At 36.5% G+C, this 22,749-nt stretch overlaps 1 protein-coding gene across 3 annotated transcripts in view; it reads right to left on the bottom strand.

The window, feature by feature from the left end:
- LOC121410827 (uncharacterized methyltransferase-like C25B8.10) overlaps positions 1–22,749 on the bottom strand; it is a 46,983-nt gene that overhangs the window by 23,056 nt on the left and 1,178 nt on the right. The window contains exons 1-2 of one of the 3 annotated variants that reach the window (XM_041603141.1): positions 13,741–14,014; positions 8,246–8,359 (exon numbers count right to left, since the gene is read on the bottom strand). In XM_041603141.1, the coding sequence (XP_041459075.1) occupies positions 8,246–8,350 (105 nt within the window). In that variant the 5' untranslated portion in view covers positions 8,351–8,359; positions 13,741–14,014. Of the gene's footprint in view, positions 1–8,245; positions 8,360–12,496; positions 12,618–13,740; positions 14,015–22,749 lie in introns of those variants that run through there. The other 2 variants (XM_041603143.1, XM_041603142.1) reach the window with 2 other exon arrangements.

Below are 22,749 nucleotides of genomic sequence, written 5' to 3'. Positions count from 1 at the left end.
GGTACGACGGAGAAGATTGAAAAGATCAAGCCAATACCACGCTTTGTCGATTTTTGACGATCGCAGCGAAATCGCCATCTAGTGAGATGGGATCAGTATACCCTCTTTTAAGTTTATTTTATTTTTTCTTCAAAGTAACATGGGCGCAAGCACATCATCTGCGTTGCAATGGCCATACGCGATGGGTATGTGTACGCAGGCATTGTTCTGTTGCGTATCATCTGTAGATACGCAAGATAAAATTTATACACAAGATAAAATCCAACGAACGTAGAGGGCAGCAACACACAAGCGTGTTGCTATAGGAAGGTCCACTTCGCTCAGATTTTGTGACCACCTTCTCCCAGAGCACTTTTTTGGAAGAGTGTAGAGTTGATTTTTTTTTCGTTTGTTCAATTTTATTATTTTTTATTGATAATGAAACCTCCATGGAAATATGTTAAATAATATTATTTATAAATATTTGTATTTTGTAAAAACTGCAAGACAAAATGTAATCATGATTCTTGTAGTTTACGGAGCACTAAAAATACATAGACTGATGACATTTGTGTTACCGCTCTTCTGCTTAATTTCGCTGCCCCTACCAATCTACACAAGCTAACGCCAGAGCAAAGACCGTGATGTTCTGGTCTGGCCGCGCCGAAACTTCCCCGGTCACCTGTACCTCGGTGCGCGTACTGCGCTGCGCGAATGATGTGCTGGCCGCACTGCACTGGCAGGATAATCTCGACGCGACTCGACTTTAGCTAGATATGGACTTGAAAGATATAGACTTGGTCTGTCATTGATGTGGCACTATGGCGGATGAGCAACGATAAATATTCAAGGTTAGAATTTCAATTTTAACTTACAATGTAGATTGTAGTCTGAAAATCTGAAATAATTATGATAAATCCACAAATCCAACCAACATTTTGCAGTCCATCAGGCAGGATCGAATACGGCCACTACTGAACTAGCAAAGCCAAGTCCTAGTCTAACTCTAACGTTAGACCTAATATTAGACAGAAATTATCTGGTTCAGTATCGACCTATGTATATTCCGACGGGTCTTGACTTGAGAACTATCAATGGGCGAAGCTCTATGTCACATCTACTATTTTCATTCCATAATTTTACAAAAAATTGTGTTAGCATATGCATGCAGCCAACCGTACCCTACCTCAGCACCGACCGGCCCGGGGCGCCGGCGCGGTCGTGCCAGCCATGGCGCCGGTATACAGCGTACTGGATTGTGTGCGCGCATTACGGTGCAGCGAAATTTAAATAAAGACATATCAACGTCACGTATACTTGTTATCATATTGATATGCAAAGTCATCAAACCGTTGTCACTACTATGTAATATTTTATGAAAAATATAGGAAGCAATGTTTAATATTTTTAAACATGATATTTGATGTAAAAAAATTTCAAGCAAAAATAATGATAAAGAGGAAATGAAAATAAATCAACTCTACAATCTACTAAAAAAGTGCTCTGAGAGGATTTCGGTGGTCACCATAGAGATGTATAGATTATCTAGAGTGCGGGGTCCCCATAGGCGCGCGTACTTAACGTCTGTGATCGCGTGGAGCGGGGTCGGCCATTGCTCGATAGGTCTAGATTAGCAAAAGTACCCGGATGTACACATAGCTCGTACGTTGTAACGCTGAAAAAGGAATGCCGTCTCCGGCCTTTTTTCTTGAAGAAAAGAATCCAACCTCATTACAATCGAAAATATTAATGACAAATTGCATCTCAATTAACTATTAGTGTGATTACATGTGGATTAGGCTGTGAATTTGGCATTTATACCTGACTTCTCTGGATGAAATTCTCTATTATGATTTTTTGCGTTGACCCCGGCGTTTACCTCTCTGTTTATATGCCTATTTCCCGGGGCCTATTTTAGATAATGATAGATGACAATGTGTATTTATATCAGATAAAAATGAAAATATACAACGTACATTAATGGAAAGATTGAAAATTAATTCAAAAGACAGTGAATTAGCCCATCTTCTGTGGATTTCCCGACCTTGAACTGCATCGTCCTTTTCAGTCACATTTCCTCCATTCACGTTCTTTGATTCCATGTTCTCTTGACCAATTTGTTTAAATTGGATATGATTTTGTAATGTCCACGTAGGCCTACCTGTATGTACCTTGCTTTAATTTTCTTTGAAATATATCATTTTTTAATGTACACTGATTTATATAACTTAGCGGTTTTGATCTTTGATTACTGGATGCAGGGCATTTCATTATTGTTCTTGGTAAGCATGAGTGTTGAAACTTGTGCTATTGGTGCGACGTGTAGGCCTACGTGATGAATTTTCCCATAGGAACTAATAAATTCCAAAACCTGTCGGCCTATATGGCACTGAAAATGAAATTTAAAATGTCGTGAATGACTTTTTACTGTTCCAACTTTTTGCTTTTTAATTTGCTTCACTTTAAGTTACTAATTTTTATTTATTTTTTTTTAAATTCGCTGTTTAGGGGGGGGGGGCGCATTGACACCTCCCTGAAGTGAAAATGAACATACTGTCCCACCAATTCCAAAACCATTCCACGCCCATAAAATGATATTATAATTTTGTTCATCCATGGAAATAACAAACCTGAATAATCAAACTCAGGTCCATAGACTAGCAATTGAAATCAAAAGAAGAAAACTAGAAAATCAAATTCAGTATATACTTTTAAAATGACAAATAAAACTGAATATGCAAAATGCGTATTTATCTGTTTAGTGTACGTTTTGGAAATCTTTGCCATAAAGTTAATATTCAATCGACACAGACACAGTTAATTAACACAATAATTTCAAGAAAGGAATATACAGCTGAGATTATAAATTAGGATGATCACTCAACAGCGGAATTTGTAAAATCGTATTCCAAGTATTTGTAAGTTTTATTGTCAATATTATTGTTTAATATGTATGGTTTTGTATTCACAATTTTGCAACCGCTTTTATATGATAAGTTTATTAAGTTTGCAATTATCTCTTTCATGTCTGACATTGTTATCAATTGGTTTTATACACTCAGTTTTAGTAATAATATTCTTTAATTGTAGTAAAAATACGAATTATCCTCCTGAACCGCCCCTTTTCTTCCACTATATTTCCCCTTTTCCTTCTTCCTCTCCTTATATTCTGTCCTTGATTTGTTCATATAATATTGGTCCATTGGAATCATTATAGCATCACAAACACCAGCTATATATCAACAGAATATTTCAGCTGGTTTGCTATATCAGCATAGTATTTCAGCCGGGTTGAATCAAGTCCGACTTTCCAGAAAATCAAAGTGAATTGTTTTATGTTGCACATTGTAATTTGTTTACTCTCCGAAATTTGGAAATGTTTGCAAGTCAATAGTACACTGTAAACATCCTACCCCCCCCCCCATTTAGGCCTCCTGTACATTGCAAAAATGCGCGCATTTGATATGCAAATTTTGCTGTCAACGAACTTTTCTACATTTATCGCATGTAAGAAAGTACTAGTAATCAATATGATCGATGGTTGCCTACATTGGAAATCTTAATCATCAATTAACTGGACCAATGCGTAGATCATTATTAAATATTATCAATAAAAAGTAATTTTATGATACTCACGAGTTATTGTGATGTTGGTTACATCGACGTTTAAGCCAACGGGGTTCAAAGGGAGTTCGGCCCTATTCTAAATTTCTATATATGATTTCTATATATTAAGTAGATATATATAGAAAACAACAATTATCAAGTGAAGAAATAAATTATCAGCAATCAGCATCATAGTAATTAGGAAATTATACTTGAAAAAATACAGTCGTATTTTTTCGCGTCTCAGATGAATCAGTCACTGTGATAGGGCCTATGAAATTTTTGGTTACACTTCGTAATTCCGAAGCTTCGTAATTCCGAAGCTTCGTAATTCCGAAGGTTCTTTATTCCGAAGGTTCGTAATTCCGAAACACGTAAATTGCCTATACCTCGATGTTCGTTAATCCGAAAACGAAAAAGGGTTCGTTAATCCGAACATTTGTGGCGTTATTCCGACGGTTCGTTATTCCGAAGGTTCGATAATCCGAAAACGAAATAAGGTTCGTTGTTCCGAAGGTTCGATAATCCGAAAACGAAATAAGGTTCGTTGTTCCGAAGGTTCGTTAATCCGAAAACGAAATAAGGTTCGTTGTTCCGAAGGTTCGTTAATCCGAAAACGAAATAAGGTTCGTTGTTCCGAAGGTTCGTTAATCCGAAAACGAAATAAGGTTCGTTTTTCCGAAGGTTCGTTAATCCGAAAACGAAATAAGGTTCGTTAATCCGAAAACGAAATAAGGTTCGTTAATCCGAAAAATGAAAACCGGGAAAGCAGAGGCAAGGGGGATGGGGCGGGGGACACTGTTGCCGTTCAATTGTTATGAGGATGGGAAGGCAAGGGCGGCCGAACGAATTTTCGTTCGGGGAGTAAAGCCAAAAAATGAAACTCATACGTCAAAATGGACACTTTGGTGATATTTTCCCCTTAAGATTATCATCTGCTTGAAGTCATTGTGTGTTTGATAGTGATTAAGTAGAGAAAAACCTTTTTTGAAGTGATTTCTTATTATGGCAAAACGTATATTTAGGCTTTATTTTTCGGGAGAGAGTGTAATGAGCGAGCGGCTTGGTAAAACAAATTCAAAGGTGAAGTTGTAAAACGTTTTTGGTGTCAATTATTCTCAAAATGGCATAATTGCGAGGTGTTGCGAGCGTGAATCACAAGCTAAAACTTTAGGGTATTTCAATAAAAAATGAAAATAAGTTTTTAAAAATCCGAGCAGATTTCTGCTGTCATTAAAAAGATGTGCATCTAACTAAAAAATTAACACGAGCGCAAAACGCAGCTTAAACATACTGACCAGAAAAGGAACCTGTTAAAGAAAGCATTTAGTGACATCCTTAGGATGCATATTTCACCAATCGAATGAGAGTGCGAAGCGCAAGCTGAAAATTTGCAATATTCCAGCCTGAAAACTTAACTTGTATACTTTAAAGAGTATTTTATTTCGAAAAAACACGAAAAACGGCATATTTATTTTTGAAAAAGGAACTTTCCCATTTTGGAAAATATTCATTTCCCTGTTTTTTTTTTATTTCATTTTGGGGTTGCAAGTGCCCCCTGCCTCCCTCCCGGCGGATCCAACTTTCGTCAAATAGGGGGGGGGGCAATATTTTTTTCAGCCACATTTTCCTCGATCGGCAGCTTAAAGTTGATTTTTGTTTGTTTCTTTGAAAGGGTAGTCCTAACAGTCAATAATTAGCTTTATACTTATAAAATAAAGTAAATATGTAATAGCATGATAAACCCTTTTTAAATAATGTGAGCGTGAGCTATATATATATTTTTAATATGATGGGCAATATGTTTGTGATCTTCAAAACGAAATGCCTATGTAACTAACTTTAGATAATAACTGCGAGCAAGATCGCAAACAGAAATTTTAAATATATAAGCTCTGACCTGATCTAAAGGGGACATTTAAAGAACTTTTTGCAGTTAGCCATGAAGAAGATGCGTGTTTCAACCAGTGGCGGCGGAATATATTTTCCTTGGGGGGGGGCAAAGCCAAAAAAGGGGCCAATAGGGGCAATTTGGTGCAAACGTATATTTTCACCATGAGATTATCATCTGTGTAAAGAGGTTGTGTGTTTTGTAGTAATTGAATTGAGCAAAAAAAATTAAGTGATCACTGATTGATAAATTATATATTTACGTTTCATTTCTGCGAGCGTAGCGAGCAAGCGGTTTGGGGGAAAGAAATCAAATCTGAAGATGTAAAATTCGCCTTTTGGTCAATTACTGTTAAAAGGGCATCCTTGTGAGATGTTGCGAGCGAATCACATGCTCAAACTTTTGGAAATTTCATGTAGGCCTAGAATGATAATAATGATATAGATATTATTTACCCAGGGAAGCCACTTCAGTTCTGAAAACTGTTCTCCCAGCTATTATTTTTTTACAAGAATGCTTAGAATGTCCAGTTTTCAGGTTGGAAATCGGAAAATTTTGGCTCACGTTTCTCGCTCGCATCAAGTATTGTTTATTGAGGAACTCATTCTATTCCTGGTTACAAAAAATATAAAATGTCAAGTTTTCAGGTGGAATATCACAAATTTTAAGCTTGCGGTTCGCGCTCTCAATATTTAGTTCGTGAGATATATATTCTATTCATGAGTCACTAAATGCAGTCCTTAAAACAGGTCAGTATATAAACAAATTACAACTCGCCCTCGAGTTAATAATTTCTTTAGAAAGATACACATCTTTCTCACGATTAAAAAAACTGCTCAGAATGTTTAAGTTCACGTCTTGTTACATGAAATGTCTACTAGTTTGAGCTTGCGATTCGCGCTTTCAACATCTCACAAGGATCATTATTATAGTATTATTTTTATTACCAGCAGAAGCTGTTATTAAAAATGACATCCCCTCCAATACAAATCCTATTATCTAGAGGTTACTCGCACGCGACCAACACACTTGATCCCCTGCATCTTTAAACCATTTGCTTAGGCAGCAATTGCTCAGATAAAATCGAAATTAGCCAATGCTTGATCAGGGCGCCTATTCTTAATGAAATACATGCTTTTGGCCACAACACATGCATGTATCATCGATCGTCATTGCATAATATCGTGTAATCTTGTAATGACAACACCGTTTTTGTTACCAAAATGAAAAATTTTTCATTTTCGGAAATACGAACCTTATTTAATTTTCGGATTAACGAACCTTATTTCGTTTTCGGATTAACGAACCTTCGGAATTACGAACCTTATTTCGTTTTCGGATTAACGAACCTTATTTCGTTTTCGGATTAACGAACCTTATTTCGTTTTCGGATTGACGAACCTTCGGAATTACGAACCTCATTTTGTTTTCGGATTAACGAACCTTCGGAATTACGAACCTTATTTCGTTTTCGGATTAACGAACCTTCGGAATTACGAACCTTATTTCGTTTTCGGATTGACGAACCTTCGGAATTACGAACCTTCGGAATTAAGAACCTTCGGAAATACGAACCTTCGGAATAACCGAACCTTCGGAATTACGAAGCTTCGGAATTACGAATGTATGCGAAATTGGTTACGTACTTGAATACCAAATTATATTAAAACATATTAAATTTATTTGAGGAGCTAGAACGATATGCCTAGGCCTACATGTTATTTTCAAAATTCATCACTTCCAAATCATTAGAAAATAGAAGTCATATCATTATATCGAAATGTTATGACCCAAGTAAAACATTATTGGGGATGTAGCCTATTGATACTAATGTAGGGTATGTGCTTTAGATGGGCCTATATAGGCATGCCTGTCTTCAGTTTTGTTCGATTTTTGTTCATTTGAACTTTAATCTAGTGCAATATTTACAATTTTGCTTTTCAATTGCTTTCGCTTTCATATGTCATCATTTTGTTCCTGTTCTATACTCATCCATGTACATGCCCCATAGGTACTGTACGCGCATGGCAGGCTGCGAAGACCTATCGAGTAATGGCGGCCGGTCTCCGCGTAATCACAGCGATTTGACGAAGTACGCCCTCTAGCGTTATTAAGTATATATCTCTATGGTGGTCACAAAATGAGCTTGTCTAAATCCGGGTGAAATTAGCAGACTGGTTTATTCATGACAGAATTTAATCCCGGTTTACTGAAAATGTACAAAAATTTGTGACAATAATTTAGTGATATATTATTTTCGAAATGTGATACATTATTAGTAAATGCTTTATATATTTTTTGTTTTTATTGTTTCAATCTATTATTGTCATTATTCATTTGTTTACTTCTATTTTGCTGTCACTCCGTGAGTGTATTGTATCGGATCATGGTTACGTTGGCATGACTACCAAATTGTTCGCGCACTTCATTTGTATGCGCGTATCGAGTGGACCTTCCTAATAGCAACACGCTTGTGTGTTGCTGCCCTCTACGTTCGTTGATAAAATCTAACATTTTATCTGAGAGATAAAATCTCATCTCAGAATACCAATTTCATTTTAAGAGATAAAATAAAATATTTTAAAGATAAAATGACCTCAGAATACCACCCCATGCCTTTAAAGGCCTGTCACACCGCCCGAGCGCTGTTGGAGCGGAGAGAAAAAATCACCACCGCTCGCTACCGTTCACCATTTTCGATTTCGATTTTTTTTTTCGTCTGTCAAATTGACTCCCAGTTAAATAAAAGGTTAACAAAAATACGCATACTCTGATATGTTTGATAACAGATTCAGTCACTACTGCTGGAACACTTGGACGATACCGGGCATAATCGCTGGCCAAGGTGGATCCTTCAAAGATTCGAGAAGACATTATTGAGACCTGCAAGGATGATAACATTTACCAAAAGATTATTGGGCTGGTATTGTTGAAAATTTATGTTGTCGAATTTGTTTTCGTTAGTGATTTGTTAGACCTTTCCGCAATAATCATATAACATTTCAATATATGTAATAATTAGACCTGCACCATTCCCACAGAAACAACGAGTAACCTTTTGTCATTGAGACTCGAAATATCGAGAATCACTCCAACTTTGAGTCTCTTTCGCTTACAGTCATTCACCCTCAGCCCATAAACCCCTGGAGTGGTGTATGGGCTGAGGCTGAATTTGGAGATGACTTGAAGTGAAATCAATTCTTTTGAACCCCCTTCTCCATATTCTCCACTCTCACTTCTTCACCTTTCCATTCTCTCTTCTCTATTATGTCTCTCACTCACTACCAGGATGCTATCAATATATTTATATATATAAACCCCTCAAAAAGAGTTTGGTAATCTGTGTTTGCCCATTAATTTCTCTCAACTCCCAAATTTACACAATGCATTTTTTTACATCATTCAGGATCATTTAATTCTCTTTAAAATGCTCCTTGCTTGTTATGATCATGCCATTACGAAAAGAGCAGGACTCAAGTGTTGGATGAGGTCTAAATTGAAAAGCTGCAAAACGAGCAAAAAAAGGTTTGGTAATCTGTGTTTGCCCATTAATTTCTCTCAACTCCCAAATTTACACAATGCATATTTGATATCATTCAAAAGATCATTTAATTCTCTTTAAAATGATACCATGCTTGTTATGATCATGACATCAAGAAAAAAAAACCGGATTCAAAAGTGTTGGTTGATGTCTGAATTGAAAAGCTGCAAAAAGAGCAGAAATAGTCATGCAGGGTCAATACATGCAGAACATGATTCTTTTGTCTGTGTCAATAGAGATGAAAATCCATTCAAATCAAGCCCCTCCTTCTGTAGTGATGGTTCTGTGAGATAACATTACATGGTTTGAGTCGTGGTTTGAAATACCCATGCATACATGTTTGTTTGTTTGTGATGTGTTTGATTGTGCAGAGTTGTGTTTGATTCCATGTTAATGTTGATGTTAATGTGCATGAAAACAATTAAAAGAAACCGCTGAGAAACTCACTACATGGAAAAAAAACAGTGACTTTCAATATTGTGTCATTTTGCAACTTTTGAATTTTGACCTTGGCCCACATTTCAAGGCACTGCACCTCCATGTGAACCATAATCGTATCCTGTAGGGTATCATTTTCAAGAAAATTAAATGATCTATTCATTAACATTAATGACACATTGATATTTACTAAAACCGATGAGAAATTATCGATCAAATTTCGCTTAGAAACTCACTCATCACCACGGAAAAAAGAGCAGTGACTTTCAATATTGTGTCATTTTGCAACTTTTGAATTTTGACCTTGCCCCACTTTTCAAGGCACTGGACCTCCATGTGGGGTACCATTTTAAATGGAATTAAATGTTCTATTTATTGCTATTAATTACACATTGATATTTACTAAAACGGAGGAGGGATTATCGATTAATGATAAAATACGACATCCATTGACCCTAAATGACCTTTGACCTTGGTCATGTGACCTGAAACTCGCACGGGATGTTCAGCAATACTTGATTACTCTTATGTCCAATTCTTATGAATCAAATTCATAAAACTTCAATTCAACTTTCAAAGTTATGACAAATACCGGCCCCCAACTTGGCCAAATTTCTTTAACCCTAAATGACGTTTGACCTTGGCCATGTGACCTGAAACTAAACAACGCCGCCGCCGTCGTCGGAAAAAGAGACGCCTATAATCTCACTCTGCTATGCAGGTGAGACAAAATGCTATGATTGGAAGAGAAATATTAGTTCAATGACATTGCATCCTGTTTATTGGTGTGCCAACTCGCAACATAGTTGCATTTGACATGTTCAATGTGGAAAAAGTAGAGTTTCTAAGCCCAACGTGTACATGCACGGTGTATGCCTAGGGCGGTATTCTGAAAAGTCTCGTAAGTTTCCACTTAAATTTCCTTTTAAGTTACCCATTTTAATGGAGCGCTAATGTACCTCCAAATTCGTATTCTGAAAACTCTATTAGCGCTCAATTAAGTCTCTTTAGGCCACTCCCCTACTGAGCCGAATTAGCCAATCAAATGCGCTCTTACAACGTAAAATTTTCTCCTAGCGCGCAGTGTCTCTTCACTTTGCTGCCTTGCAGCGCAGCGCCCGGCTGCTGCAGGTGCACTGCACCACGATCTTGATAAAAAGAATTTTTGATGAAACGCTAAAGCATTTGCATCTGAGATTAGAGGTTCGTTATGTTGTTGAAATTAACTGTTGTCTTTTCCCTTTCTCTCTCATTTATTGTACCTCTGTGCTTTTCTTTTTTTTTCGAACGCGTTCTGATTTTCACATCCCCCTATTTGAATCCATTTGTAGCTTTCTTTCTTGAACTTAATTCCTACTTATTTTAAAAAACTACATACTTTTCATTTATATGAGAAATCTTCTCCAACAAAATTTGAATAAACATATTTTAAAAATCAACAAGCATTATTTAAAAAGAAAGCCGAAATTTTATTAAAACTGAATGTACAAACGTTATGACATTTATATTTTTTATAGGTGGGAAAAACGATGACTCACCTACTATTCTTTTCTGGTGTATTTTATTCTATATTCGTTTAAATATTAAAGGGGTCTATGCTTACTTTTTCATTGTCAAAAACAAGGTTTAATTCACCCCTAAACATTGCTGCATCTACCGAGATTTGGCAATTTCATTATTGTCAAAAAAGTGTGCAAAAACAAAATAGTTTATGAAGCTAATAATAAAAGAAAATATAGAAAAATAAAAGTCATATTTTCCCTATAAGTACACAATGTCTGTCTCCTTTCCCCCTTTTCTAATTTCTTTATTAAGAAATATAGTCCCTATTCCTTATTTTACTTGTTTCTATATACCAAATTTTCCCCCTTTATTCTATTCCCTTTTTAGCTCTCTCCTTTATTTTCTTCCTTCCTCCTTCCTTCCTCCTAGTATTAAACCGATTTAATGATATTTATACGAAATGAAAGCCACATTTAGCAAGATATGATGAGACTTCATGGAACTCTTATCACCATTATCTTTCCCGACTGGAAAGTGTGCTAATTGAGCGCTATGAGACTTTTCAGAATACCAAAAGTCTCGTAACTACTCAATTAAGTCTTCGCGCGGTCATAACGCGTACTATTGCAAGTGCGCGCAACGCAACCCTGCCAAATAATACAAAAATGCTAATTGAGCACTAATTGAGCGCTAATTGAGCTTTCAGAATACCGCCCCAGGTCTGTAGGCACAGACCCTGATTGAAACTTTGATCAACAAGTGTGTCTCCACGCAAAAGACTAGCACATACAAATCTTGCTGTTTCAAGTACACAAGGCATGAGTAGGCTGCAATTCAGACCCTTTATTCGAGTGAAGGGTTTGCCCAGCAGACTAGTATAATGCCTACTTTTAGATTCATCTGATAAAAAAAATAATATCCAAAAACACTGTCATGGGTTTGGTCAGTGTAATTCAATATGTACTTAACTAATCTAGTCCACGTGTGTCCGTTTACAATAAGAACTATCTGTCAGGTTTGAGCCAAGGACTTCAACAAAAGAAACTTATAGATCACTGAAATATACTTTTAACTTCCCTTTTTTAATCAAGGACTTATGGAATCTCATCACGTTTAACACTTCTCCAGTCAATCCAAAACCAAACAATCTCAAATTGGTTGCACACCGAATATCAAATCAATTCAATATCAAATTATACAAACTTCCATTGGATCAAATTGTTCAAGTAATAAATATCACATTAATAAGTGCATCAACTTGCTCGAAAAAACGGATTTCAAATTAATCAAGTATCACAGTATAAAAATGCCAAAGATTACTAATGCCTACATGCATATTGGCCAATATACCCCATTTAGAAGATAAAGTTGATTGTATTCATGAGTGTCAGTTAAATTCAGTTGCGATGTCCCAAAAGGCGCGTTCATGAACATAATGGTTGAAATGTGCAATTAAGTTCAGAAACAAACGGTTGTCACCAACTCCATAAGGTTTGTCTATAAATATGTTGATGAAAACTATCACACGCATACGTCACCTAATATGACTTCATCAAACCTAGGGTAGGCGTTGAGGACTGATGACTGAAGAATCAGTAGGGTTCGGCCATGATATCTACACGAGAACGCGGTCTTGAAGATCGCCCAGTTCAGGTTTGGAGCGCTGGCCAAGGCCTTAGCAACTGTCACCAAGTCTCGAAGTACATCCACAAAGAAGGAACTTATTATAAGTCCCCTGCCGTTCACTGAGGTAGCAGGCGATCAATTTACAATTTCTAATGTTGCTGCCACAAAGAAAGGGGTCTCACAAAGGCGTCTCCGGTGTCAAGCCAAGACCCCGGGGGCCGGGGCACTCAGTATATAATGCATAGTGGGTATGTGCCGCGGAGGGGACCCCCATTTTCACACTTATTTCCGTTCCAAGGCATATAGCATTTTTGTCTTATTGAGAAAAAGAACAAATAAAGCTGCTCCAAGGCATAGCATTTTCTTCTTATCGAGAAAGAGAAAGAAATCCGCTCCAAAGCTACGCATATTTTCCGTTACGCCGTTCCGGTCGCAATTTTGGTGAAAAGCGGCCCTGTCCGAACATCGCCTCTGTGCTAGCGCGCCCGGCAATCGTGCCGATTGAACAGCTACGCCTTGATCACAGGCCAAAATGCCTAACGATTTCTCCGCGGCATTAACAACTCAATAGCTGTCTATGACGACAAAAATTAACGCAGAATTGTAGCCAGAAGCGTGGGAAATTGGCAGAAAATTCAAGAAAAGAACCGGTGAGTACCGATTTAACAGTACTAATGTATTCATTAACATTTATTGAATCATAAGAATATTCATTTTTTAGTTAAACAAAGCTTAGTTCTAAGCTAGGGCGGCCCAAATGCGCGTGAGTGGAGTCCCAGTTTCTTAACACGGGTAAGTATTTCGGTGTCGCCTAGAGTGGACTCAAAGGGCGTGGCCGAAGTCGAGATCCTCAGTAATAAGAGCTACCTGTAAATCATAACCAGTGCTTGCGTGTAACAGTGACCATCAACATAAATCTCAGTATTCATCATAAACAGGATATTACTTATCATACCATAGTAATTATTATTCATAATGCATTTTAACAGCAAGATATTTTATCAACTGCAATTAAGGGCAAATTAAAGATAATTCAGTGAATTAAGATTTCAATATTCAGAATACACATTTAAAACAGCATTTGTATTATTACTCTCTAACCTGTCTATCTTTCAATTAAAGTGGAAGAAATGTAAGGGGGTATAATTCAACTTACAACTTGACTTGTGAAAATAGGCCAAAAAGGAAGACACAGGTCCTCTCTCTCCAAAAGTCAATAGGCACAGTGCTTGCCCAAGCTATACAAGAAAGGCAACCCTTCACACTATCTCTTACTCCACACATCAGCTCACATACTTCCATTCATAATCGCTCAAGCCAACACACAGTTTCTATAGAGGTTAATTTGCATATCAAGTCAAACTGTAGCTCCTAAAGTTGTGCCTGCAATAAAGGAATCAAGAATGCTAATAGGTTAACTAGCAAAAGAACTGAGGGCCTCCGGATATCTGCCAAAGAAAGAAATTAGTCACATCTGACAATTCCCAACTATCACGAGAATGATCTTTACCCAAGCACAGTCCAAAGGTTTCACTAATAATGATGGAGTCTGGCTCCATTTTTATGTACAAATAAAATTGGGATGCGGATCCTACCAGCAACACTCGAGCAACACTCGAGACAACACCTGGAGCCGTACACAATTCTGCGATCATTGGTGTAGGAGGGGAATCCGAGAGAGGCTCCAAGACACGTGTCTCATCAGCAGAAAACTCCGGAGGTAGGGAAAACTCAAGGAATTCACCTGGCAAAATGGTGGTAGTTTGAGAAGGGGCACGAAGGACAAATGTGGGACGCACTGCATATGACCAGCCTTAGGCTTACTACATGAACCATAACTAAACACAGTACCATCAGCCAAGGAAATCTCCCTCCTTGCTGGCCTGATGGCCACATCATTCCTTCCATAAATGGAGTACCAGCCAAAACGTCAACATCAAGGTTCTCAACATGCTCAATGACCAATCCTTCAAAGTGGAACTCATGACTGCCACGAAAAACTGTGAGACAAACCTGCAGCGGGGAGGACCCATCAGCCTGATGAGCTGACTGGGTGGTGGAGGACACGCTACAACCTAATACTCGGGCCATAGGACCACGCATCATGTTCCCAGTAGCACTGCTGACGAGGGTGATATGAACAGCATAATGATTATAAAATGCGTCGAAATAAGGAGACTGCCGAACTTGGACACGCAGTGTGGAATAGGTACCTCCACGGTCAGGGGTCTGGTGACAAACAAGCCTCGTCACATGACTCCCGGGGGTCAAAATCAACGTCAAAATCATCAGAACCACAATCATCGAAAATCTTGGCAACCTGCCTGGCCCTTGCCATGTACTGCCGATCGGAGTCTGGGAGGTAAGGACAGACACAGGGAAAAAAATGGTCACTATGGGACGGCCAGCCTGAACGCAGAGTGGACAAGATTTGGAAGGCCTGGGACGGAACTTTGCCGGGGTTCGAGACTGAGTACGCCGGGGAGCAGTCTGACTATACGACCACAAGGCGCAGGGGCGGATCCAGGATTTTGAAATAGGGGGGGGGGGACGCCAGGGGATACCCCCTCCCACGGCAAGGACTTTTTCAAAAAATCATGTCCAAAAGTCGTATTTTGAGAGCACCTTTAGAAGAAAAATGCACACTTAAATCACTGTAACTTCATGAATAAAAGACACATACTGACTCATTTAGGATCTGGTTTCCAGTCACACACCGTATAAGCGGTCATTCAAAACATACATTTGGCAAAGGCTCTTCACTTTCGTGTGATTGAAACGTCAAATTTAAATGATACGAAACTGAGACTTGTAATCGATAAGTTCCTAATAATCCATTCTGTTTATTGTCATTTGTGTATTTACATTGTGTGTTTCAAACGAGAATTGTTTAGTCGTATGGCAACATGCATAAAATTTTGTTCTTTTTTCCCCAAAATGCACAGTAAATTGTTACAAACTACAGAAAAAAACGACATCATCTTCTGGTAATCAACCTTTTCCCTCGTATTATTTTCAAATCATCTTCAATAATCCAGTCATTCTGCACAACCTCAAAGTAATATAATGCTTCTTAAGGGGATTCTCATCATTTTTATTGTTTACGTTCAAAGTCTCTCATCGCGTTGCCATCTTAACTTATGACCAGCCAGGATGAAATTGTATTTATATTTATTTTAACATAAGATAATCAATTTTTACGAAGCACTTGTTAAAACTATACCACAAGTCAGTGGCGTAACTACGGGGGGGGGGGGCACGTGCCCCCCCATCGGCTGGCCAAAAAAAAAAAAACGGGGAAAAGGAGAAAAAGAGGGGAAAAGGAAGAGAAACGTATAGTGGGGGAAAGAAGAAATTGTTGTTTATCATAGTGTTATATTATGTTATATAACATAAGAAGCATTTTTTCACAACTTTATTTGCTTAATTGTGTCTTCATTGTTCCTGGTGCTCACATAGACTTTTTAACGAGATATATAAAACTGCTGTACTAAAGCCTCCGGTTTTCAAATCAATATACAACAAAATAATATGTTTCCTCGCAATTAGAGTTATTATTGTTTTAAGTACTGATATATTCTTCTTTTTCATGACTACTGAAAGTTATTGCCCTATTTTAAGGTCTTGATATAAAACATTTCCTGTCCGTGCTAACGTTCGCATTACTAGTGGATTGGTGAGATTTCTGCTCTTCATGAACTCCTAAAATCAGTCCTTAAAATGTCAATTTTTCTGATCTGAATATAAAAAAATTTTAGCTCGCGCTCGCAGTGTTTCATTAGTGAGATGCGTATGATAATCATGATTACAATGACTTCAAAAAGTGTTCCATGTGTTTAGATGTAATTCTAACAAAATCAGCAAGCGCTTGGCACTCGCATTAGATTACTATGATGAGATATGTATACTCTGACTTAATGGTTCGTAACTATAGTCCTTAAAATATCCATGTTTGTGGTCAATATATACAAAAATTTCAGCTCGCGCTTCGCGCTCGATTCATTTGGTTAGTCAAATACGTAGGGTCTTAGAGAATTCCTACAAACAACCCTTAGAATGCCCCTCTTCAGGTCTATATTTCCTAAATTTTCAGCTCGCGCTTTCGCGCTTGCAGTATTTGATTAGTAAGATACGTATGATAATCATGATTACATGACTACAAAAGGTGCTTCATGACTGTGTTTAGATGTAATTCTAACAAAATCAGCAAAGGATGGCACTAGCATTAGATGACTATGGTGAGATATTTATACTCTTAATGGATTCTAAAATATAATCCTTAAAATTTCCTTGTTTAGGGTCAGTAAATACAAAAATTTTAGCTCGCGCTTCGCGCTCGCATTGTTTGTTTAACGAGACAGTTAAGTATCATGATCACAAAACAATTTGCTTATGATGTCAATTTTTAGCCCTCAATATCAAAAATTTTCAGCTTGCGCTTCGCGCTCGCATTATTTAATCAGTGAGATACATATTCGTTTGATGGCACTGCATGTCCTTAAAATATCTCTATTAGGTCAGTATACCTGACAACTGAGCGCGCTTCGCGCGCTCCCTAAGTGACCCGAAATTTTTGCTGGTGCCCCCCCAATGCCGTGACCCACGGTACGCCACTGCCACAAATAATTAAATAAGGTCAATGATAAAATGCTAGAAAATACATGTAAGGAGCTTTGATATCCAGTCCATAATTGTATAAGTTATAACTATCAGTGGCAGAAAATGTAAAATAAACCGAGGCTCGTCTTCGGTATACAGAGTTCAGAAGGCATTTTGTAAGCTTTTCATTTATGAAATTACAACTTGTTTAGACCATGAATTCATATAGGCTTCCAATTTGATGTTTTTTCTACATGTTGAATCAATGTATACTAGCTTTCCAACCAACAAAGTAAATGTTGTAAACTGTATTGATTGCCTTCTGTTGGGCAAAGCTATTCCTGCCAAGTTTGAGCTCAATCATGACTTTTATTTTTTTAAGATGAAAATATGGAAAGTATATAGCTGCCTATACACAGCAAACGCGGAGTGGGGTCGACTGGTGATTGAGAATATACAATTTTGCTCCTTGATATTTCGTTGGAATGATTGCTTCGGCGAAACTTAGTTGGGGCGCCCTGGATAATATGCCTCTGAATCTACCAGAAAGTGTAAAAGTTAGTTTACATTAAATACAAATATGTCTGACCTATACATTTCAGTGAAAACGTACATGACCAAGGCAGAATGATAATGCTGCGCACGTGGCGCCCGATATAGGGCTTCATCTTTGAGTGAAGAATAATCTCGGGGATAGACATTATCATTCGCATCGTTGACACTTTCTCTCGCGATCTGTTACTTACAATTTACATGTATTTGCCATAAAGACGGACAAACGCATGTTACAAAAAACACAAAATTTCGGGAAAAAATGATACCCAATCCAACATCTTCACACTGGTCACTGCACTGCAACTCCCGATTACAAGTGGTGCAACTTTCCAACCAATCGACTTGCGCGCCCTGGAATTCCGGAATTTACATATTGCAATACAGATGATGATGGAGAAGATGAATTCACAAGCTGTTACTCGACTTCAAGTGACGACGAGAAATCACCACTATCGCCGGAAACTCCAACTCCAGACAGGCAAAAACATGGAAAAACATCTACGAAAAGGAAACTGAAAGGAAAGAAAACAAGCAAAAAAGCAGAGTGCAAAGGAAAACACTAGTAGTAAGCGAACAATGAACGAAATGGAAAAGTATAAGTCGATTATGAAATGGAAGAAATTAATTCAAAATCAACAAAATCAATGAATGGTGACTCGACTTCTCTTCATCTTATATCCCTGAATGTGAGAGGAATGCGGGATAAAACGAAAAGAAGCAAAATTATATCGTGGCTTCGTGCACAAAAGACAGATATTGTTTGCTTACAAGAAACTTACTGGACGAAAGAACTTGAACATGAGATTTCATCACAATGGAATGGTCCATGTTTTTTTAGTAATGGGTCTAACCACTCCAAAGGGGTTTCAATATTATTAAGAAAGAGATTACCCCTAGAAATTGTAAACGTCTATGCCAGAAATGATGGAAGGACCGTTGCTCTTAGATTAATGTATAACAATTGTTGCTATTTATTATTGAATGTTTATGCGCCAACAAAATATTCTGATAAAGTCATATTTTTTAAAAACCTACTCCATTGGTTTAACAAAATTAAGAAACCTGGAGATATATTAATTTGTGGAGGTGATTGGAATACTACACAAACTTATTTAGATTCCCGTGGCGCATCTCGAGTTTATAAACCACCCAATCATTTCAAGAAATTCATTCAAAAAAATGAATTGGTTGATGTTTGGAGGAAATTATATCCGACAAAGAAACAATTTACTTGGAGACAGAGGTTTTTTGGTATCTATTCTAGATTAGATTACTGGCTAATTTCAACAACTCTATATCCTTCAATGTACAGCACTGATATACGCCCAGCACTTAAATGTGATCATAATGCCATTTCGCTAAAGTTGAAATTGAGTGGTATTGGGAAAGGAAAAGGTTATTGGAAAGTAAACAATTCACACTTATTAGAACAAGATTTTAAAATCTGTATTAAACATGTGATTGATAAAGTAAAAATGGAATTCATGAATGAAAGTCCACAGCTTATATGGGAAATGTGTAAAATTAAAATAAAAGAGGTCACTGTGAAATATTCTAAACAAAAACAAGAAGAAAGAAAATGTTATTTTGCAAAGTTACAAGATGATCTCAATAAACAAAGTGAAAAGGCTGATAAAAATCCAAACAAGAAAGAAATTGATAAGTTAGAAACAATTAGAAATGAATTAGATAAACTTTACACATATAAGTGCAAAGGTGCGTATATTAGAGCTAGAGAGAAATGGATGGAGTCTGGCGAAAAGTCGTCCAAGTATTTTTTGAAAAAAGAAACCATAAATGGCAAGAAAAAAGAGATTAATTGTATTGTACAAAACGGTAAAACATTTACAAAGAAAACAGAAATTTTGAAGATTATTAATAATTACTTCAGTAAATTGTACAAAAATAACTATAACGATAATGATATAAACATTAAATCATACTTAAACAATATTGAATTGAAAGTATTAGATGAGAAGGATGCACTAAGTTGTGAAGGACTGGTGACAGAAAAAGAATGTTATAAAGCTTTGCTATCAATGCAAAATAATAAGGCACCTGGTTGCGATGGATTGAGCTCGGAGTTTTATAAATGTTTTTGGCCAGACATAAAAGATTTGCTAATCGACAGTCTAAATGAAGGATACGCTCAAGGGGGTTTGTCAGAAAGTCAAAGGCAAGGTATACTCACACTGTTATTTAAAAAAGGGGATAGTAGATTATTAGATAATTGGAGGCCAATCTCATTATTAAATATAGATTATAAGATTTTAGCGAGAGTTTTGTCACAACGCCTTCAACGAGTAATCCAAAAAATTGTTTCGTTTGATCAAACAGGTTATATTAAGGGGCGTTCAGCCTCAGACAACTTAAGGTTGGTACAAGATGTTATTGATTATTGCAAAATCTTGGAACAACAAGGATTGGTACTTTTTTTAGACTTCAAACAAGCATTTGATTGTGTGAGACATAGCTTTCTTTTCGAAACCCTGTCAAGATTGAACTTTAAAGATTCATTTATCCAATGGGTTAAAGTATTATATAAAAACGCTGGGGGAAAGGTAATAAATAATGGTTGGATTTCGAAACAGTTTAAGATAGAAAAGGGTGTAAGGCAAGGGTGCCCTCTATCGGCTTTGTTATTTGTTTTGGTTGTTGAAGTAATGGCGTCACAGATAAGGTCAAACAAGAAAATCAGTGGTATTAAGATTCCATTCCACAAAGAACCATTTTCAAAAGAATTAAAGATCTCACAGTTAGCAGACGACACCGCTCTTTTTGTTAATTCCGTCCAGGCAGGAAATGTTGCAATTCAAGAGGTTATTAAGTTCGGGGAATATTCTGGCTTAAAACTTAATTTAGATAAAACCAAAGTTATGCCACTTAATATAAATTACAATGAAACAAATGGTATATGCAACTTGGAATGGTCTGATGAACCAATTAAATATCTTGGTGTTGTATTATGCAAGAACATAAATGACTTCAATGTTCTTAATTGGTCTGTAAAGATAGATAAAATCAAACGTATTATAAATCTTTGGAAGATGAGAAATCTGACATACTATGGGAGAATAGTTATTATAAAAATGTTACTTGTATCACAGTTAATATACTTAAGCACATGCTATGTCATGCCCAAAAATTATATCAAAGAACTTAATAAAATAATTCATTCATTTTTATGGAATTCTAAAAGAGAAAAAGTGAAAAGAGCTTACATTATTAATTCACCCCAATATGGTGGTTTGGGTATGATTGATATAGATTCTAGATTGAAATCACTCACACTTTCTTGGTTACCAAAAATTGTAAGAGGTGATGAACCACCATGGATATATATTTGTGAGTTTTGGTTACATAAATTAGGCGGTATACCTTTATCTATTCAATGTAACTGTTCTCCTATAGACATGATCAAATTATGCAAAAAATATTCATTACCTACATTTTATACAGACTTACTTACTTCATGGGCTGAACTTCACTATCTTAATATATTCGAAGTAACTCAATTTGAAAATGAAATCATATGGAATAATTCAAATATAAAACATGAAAACAAGTTACTGTATTTCAGAAAATGGTACGATAAGGGTATAGTTAAAGTACACCATTTAATTGAAAATGGTTCATGGAAAAACTCCGAAAGTATTACAGACTTACTGTCGATGAATTCTCTTTGTATCTTATTTCAATATGCTAAAATTAAAACTGCTTTTCCAAAATATTGGTTCGATAAATTGAACACTGCTCAGCTTGAAAATCACCATGATCAATCAACGCAAAACGACAAATTTATTCAAATTAAAACTGGTGACTCAATTGACATTACAATATCAAAAACAAAGCAATTCTACACATATTTTGTAGATATAAAAAAGAATTTACACCCAACGGTGTTATATTTTTGGCAAGACAGTCTATCACTTGCAGAAGATTATGATTGGAGTAAATTGCTAAAATTTAAGTTTGGAAAATTATTTAATAACAGAGTTAAACAATATAATTTCAAATTGCTGCATCGGATTTTGCCGTACAAAGAGAATTTAGTTCGATGGAATATCACATCAGACATGACTTGTAACCATTGTAAACAAATTGAAACTTTAGATCATGTTTTGTTGCATTGTCCACATGTGAATTTATTTTGGCAAAAACTACGGTATTTTATCAAGATCCAGTTTAATGTCAATATTCGGATTAATGAGAAAACACTATTGATTGGCCACGATGTTGAAAATGAAAACATGGCTTTTCTTAATGTAATTTTGGTTTTCGCACAATATACGATTTATAGAGTCTATATGTTGGCTCAGTTCACTTCAAAAAAATTCAGTTATTTTTCTATGTTGTCAGATTTCAAGAGAGAATTAGTCATTAATTTAAGATTTCTTGAAAAGAGTAATGAGATAAAACTAACAGAAAAACAGTACAACGAAATCAAAAGCCTGTGAAATGTGAAACTAATTATATATATATATCGTTTGTGTTTTGTTTATTGATTTCAATGTAAAAGAGTAACAATATAAAAAAAAAAATATCAGAAAAACAGTATAATGAAATCAAAAGGTCGTGAAATATGAAAGTAATTGTATTTATTGTATGTGTTTGATTATTGATTTTGATGTAATAAATACCTCTGATGAGGACAAAAAAAAAAAAATATTGTAATACAGTATGACAGAGGTGCATTTGTGTGAACACAAAGGCCATGAGCGTACGTTGAAATATAGTTTTGACTAGATCTAGCCCTTGAAATTGACTACATTGTACCAATCCAGTAAATATAACCCTAAAAAAAAAAAAAAAAAATCCGGCGAAAATAGGGGGGGGGGGGGCGCGCGCCGGGGCGCCCCCCTCTGGATCCGCCACTGAGGCGTAAAAGCCGTTGTACGCATTGCCCTGGAACATTCAACTGACTCCAAAAGACTAATAAGGGCCTGAGAAATTTCAGGTTTTAGGGACGCAAGTGTGCGTGAACGGAGTTCTGTGCCGTACCTCTGCTTAA

This window comes from Lytechinus variegatus, chromosome 3, assembly GCF_018143015.1.
Source record: "Lytechinus variegatus isolate NC3 chromosome 3, Lvar_3.0, whole genome shotgun sequence".
NCBI classification, from domain to species: Eukaryota; Metazoa; Echinodermata; class Echinoidea; order Temnopleuroida; family Toxopneustidae; genus Lytechinus; species Lytechinus variegatus.
This window is presented reverse-complemented; position numbering and strand designations above follow the sequence as displayed.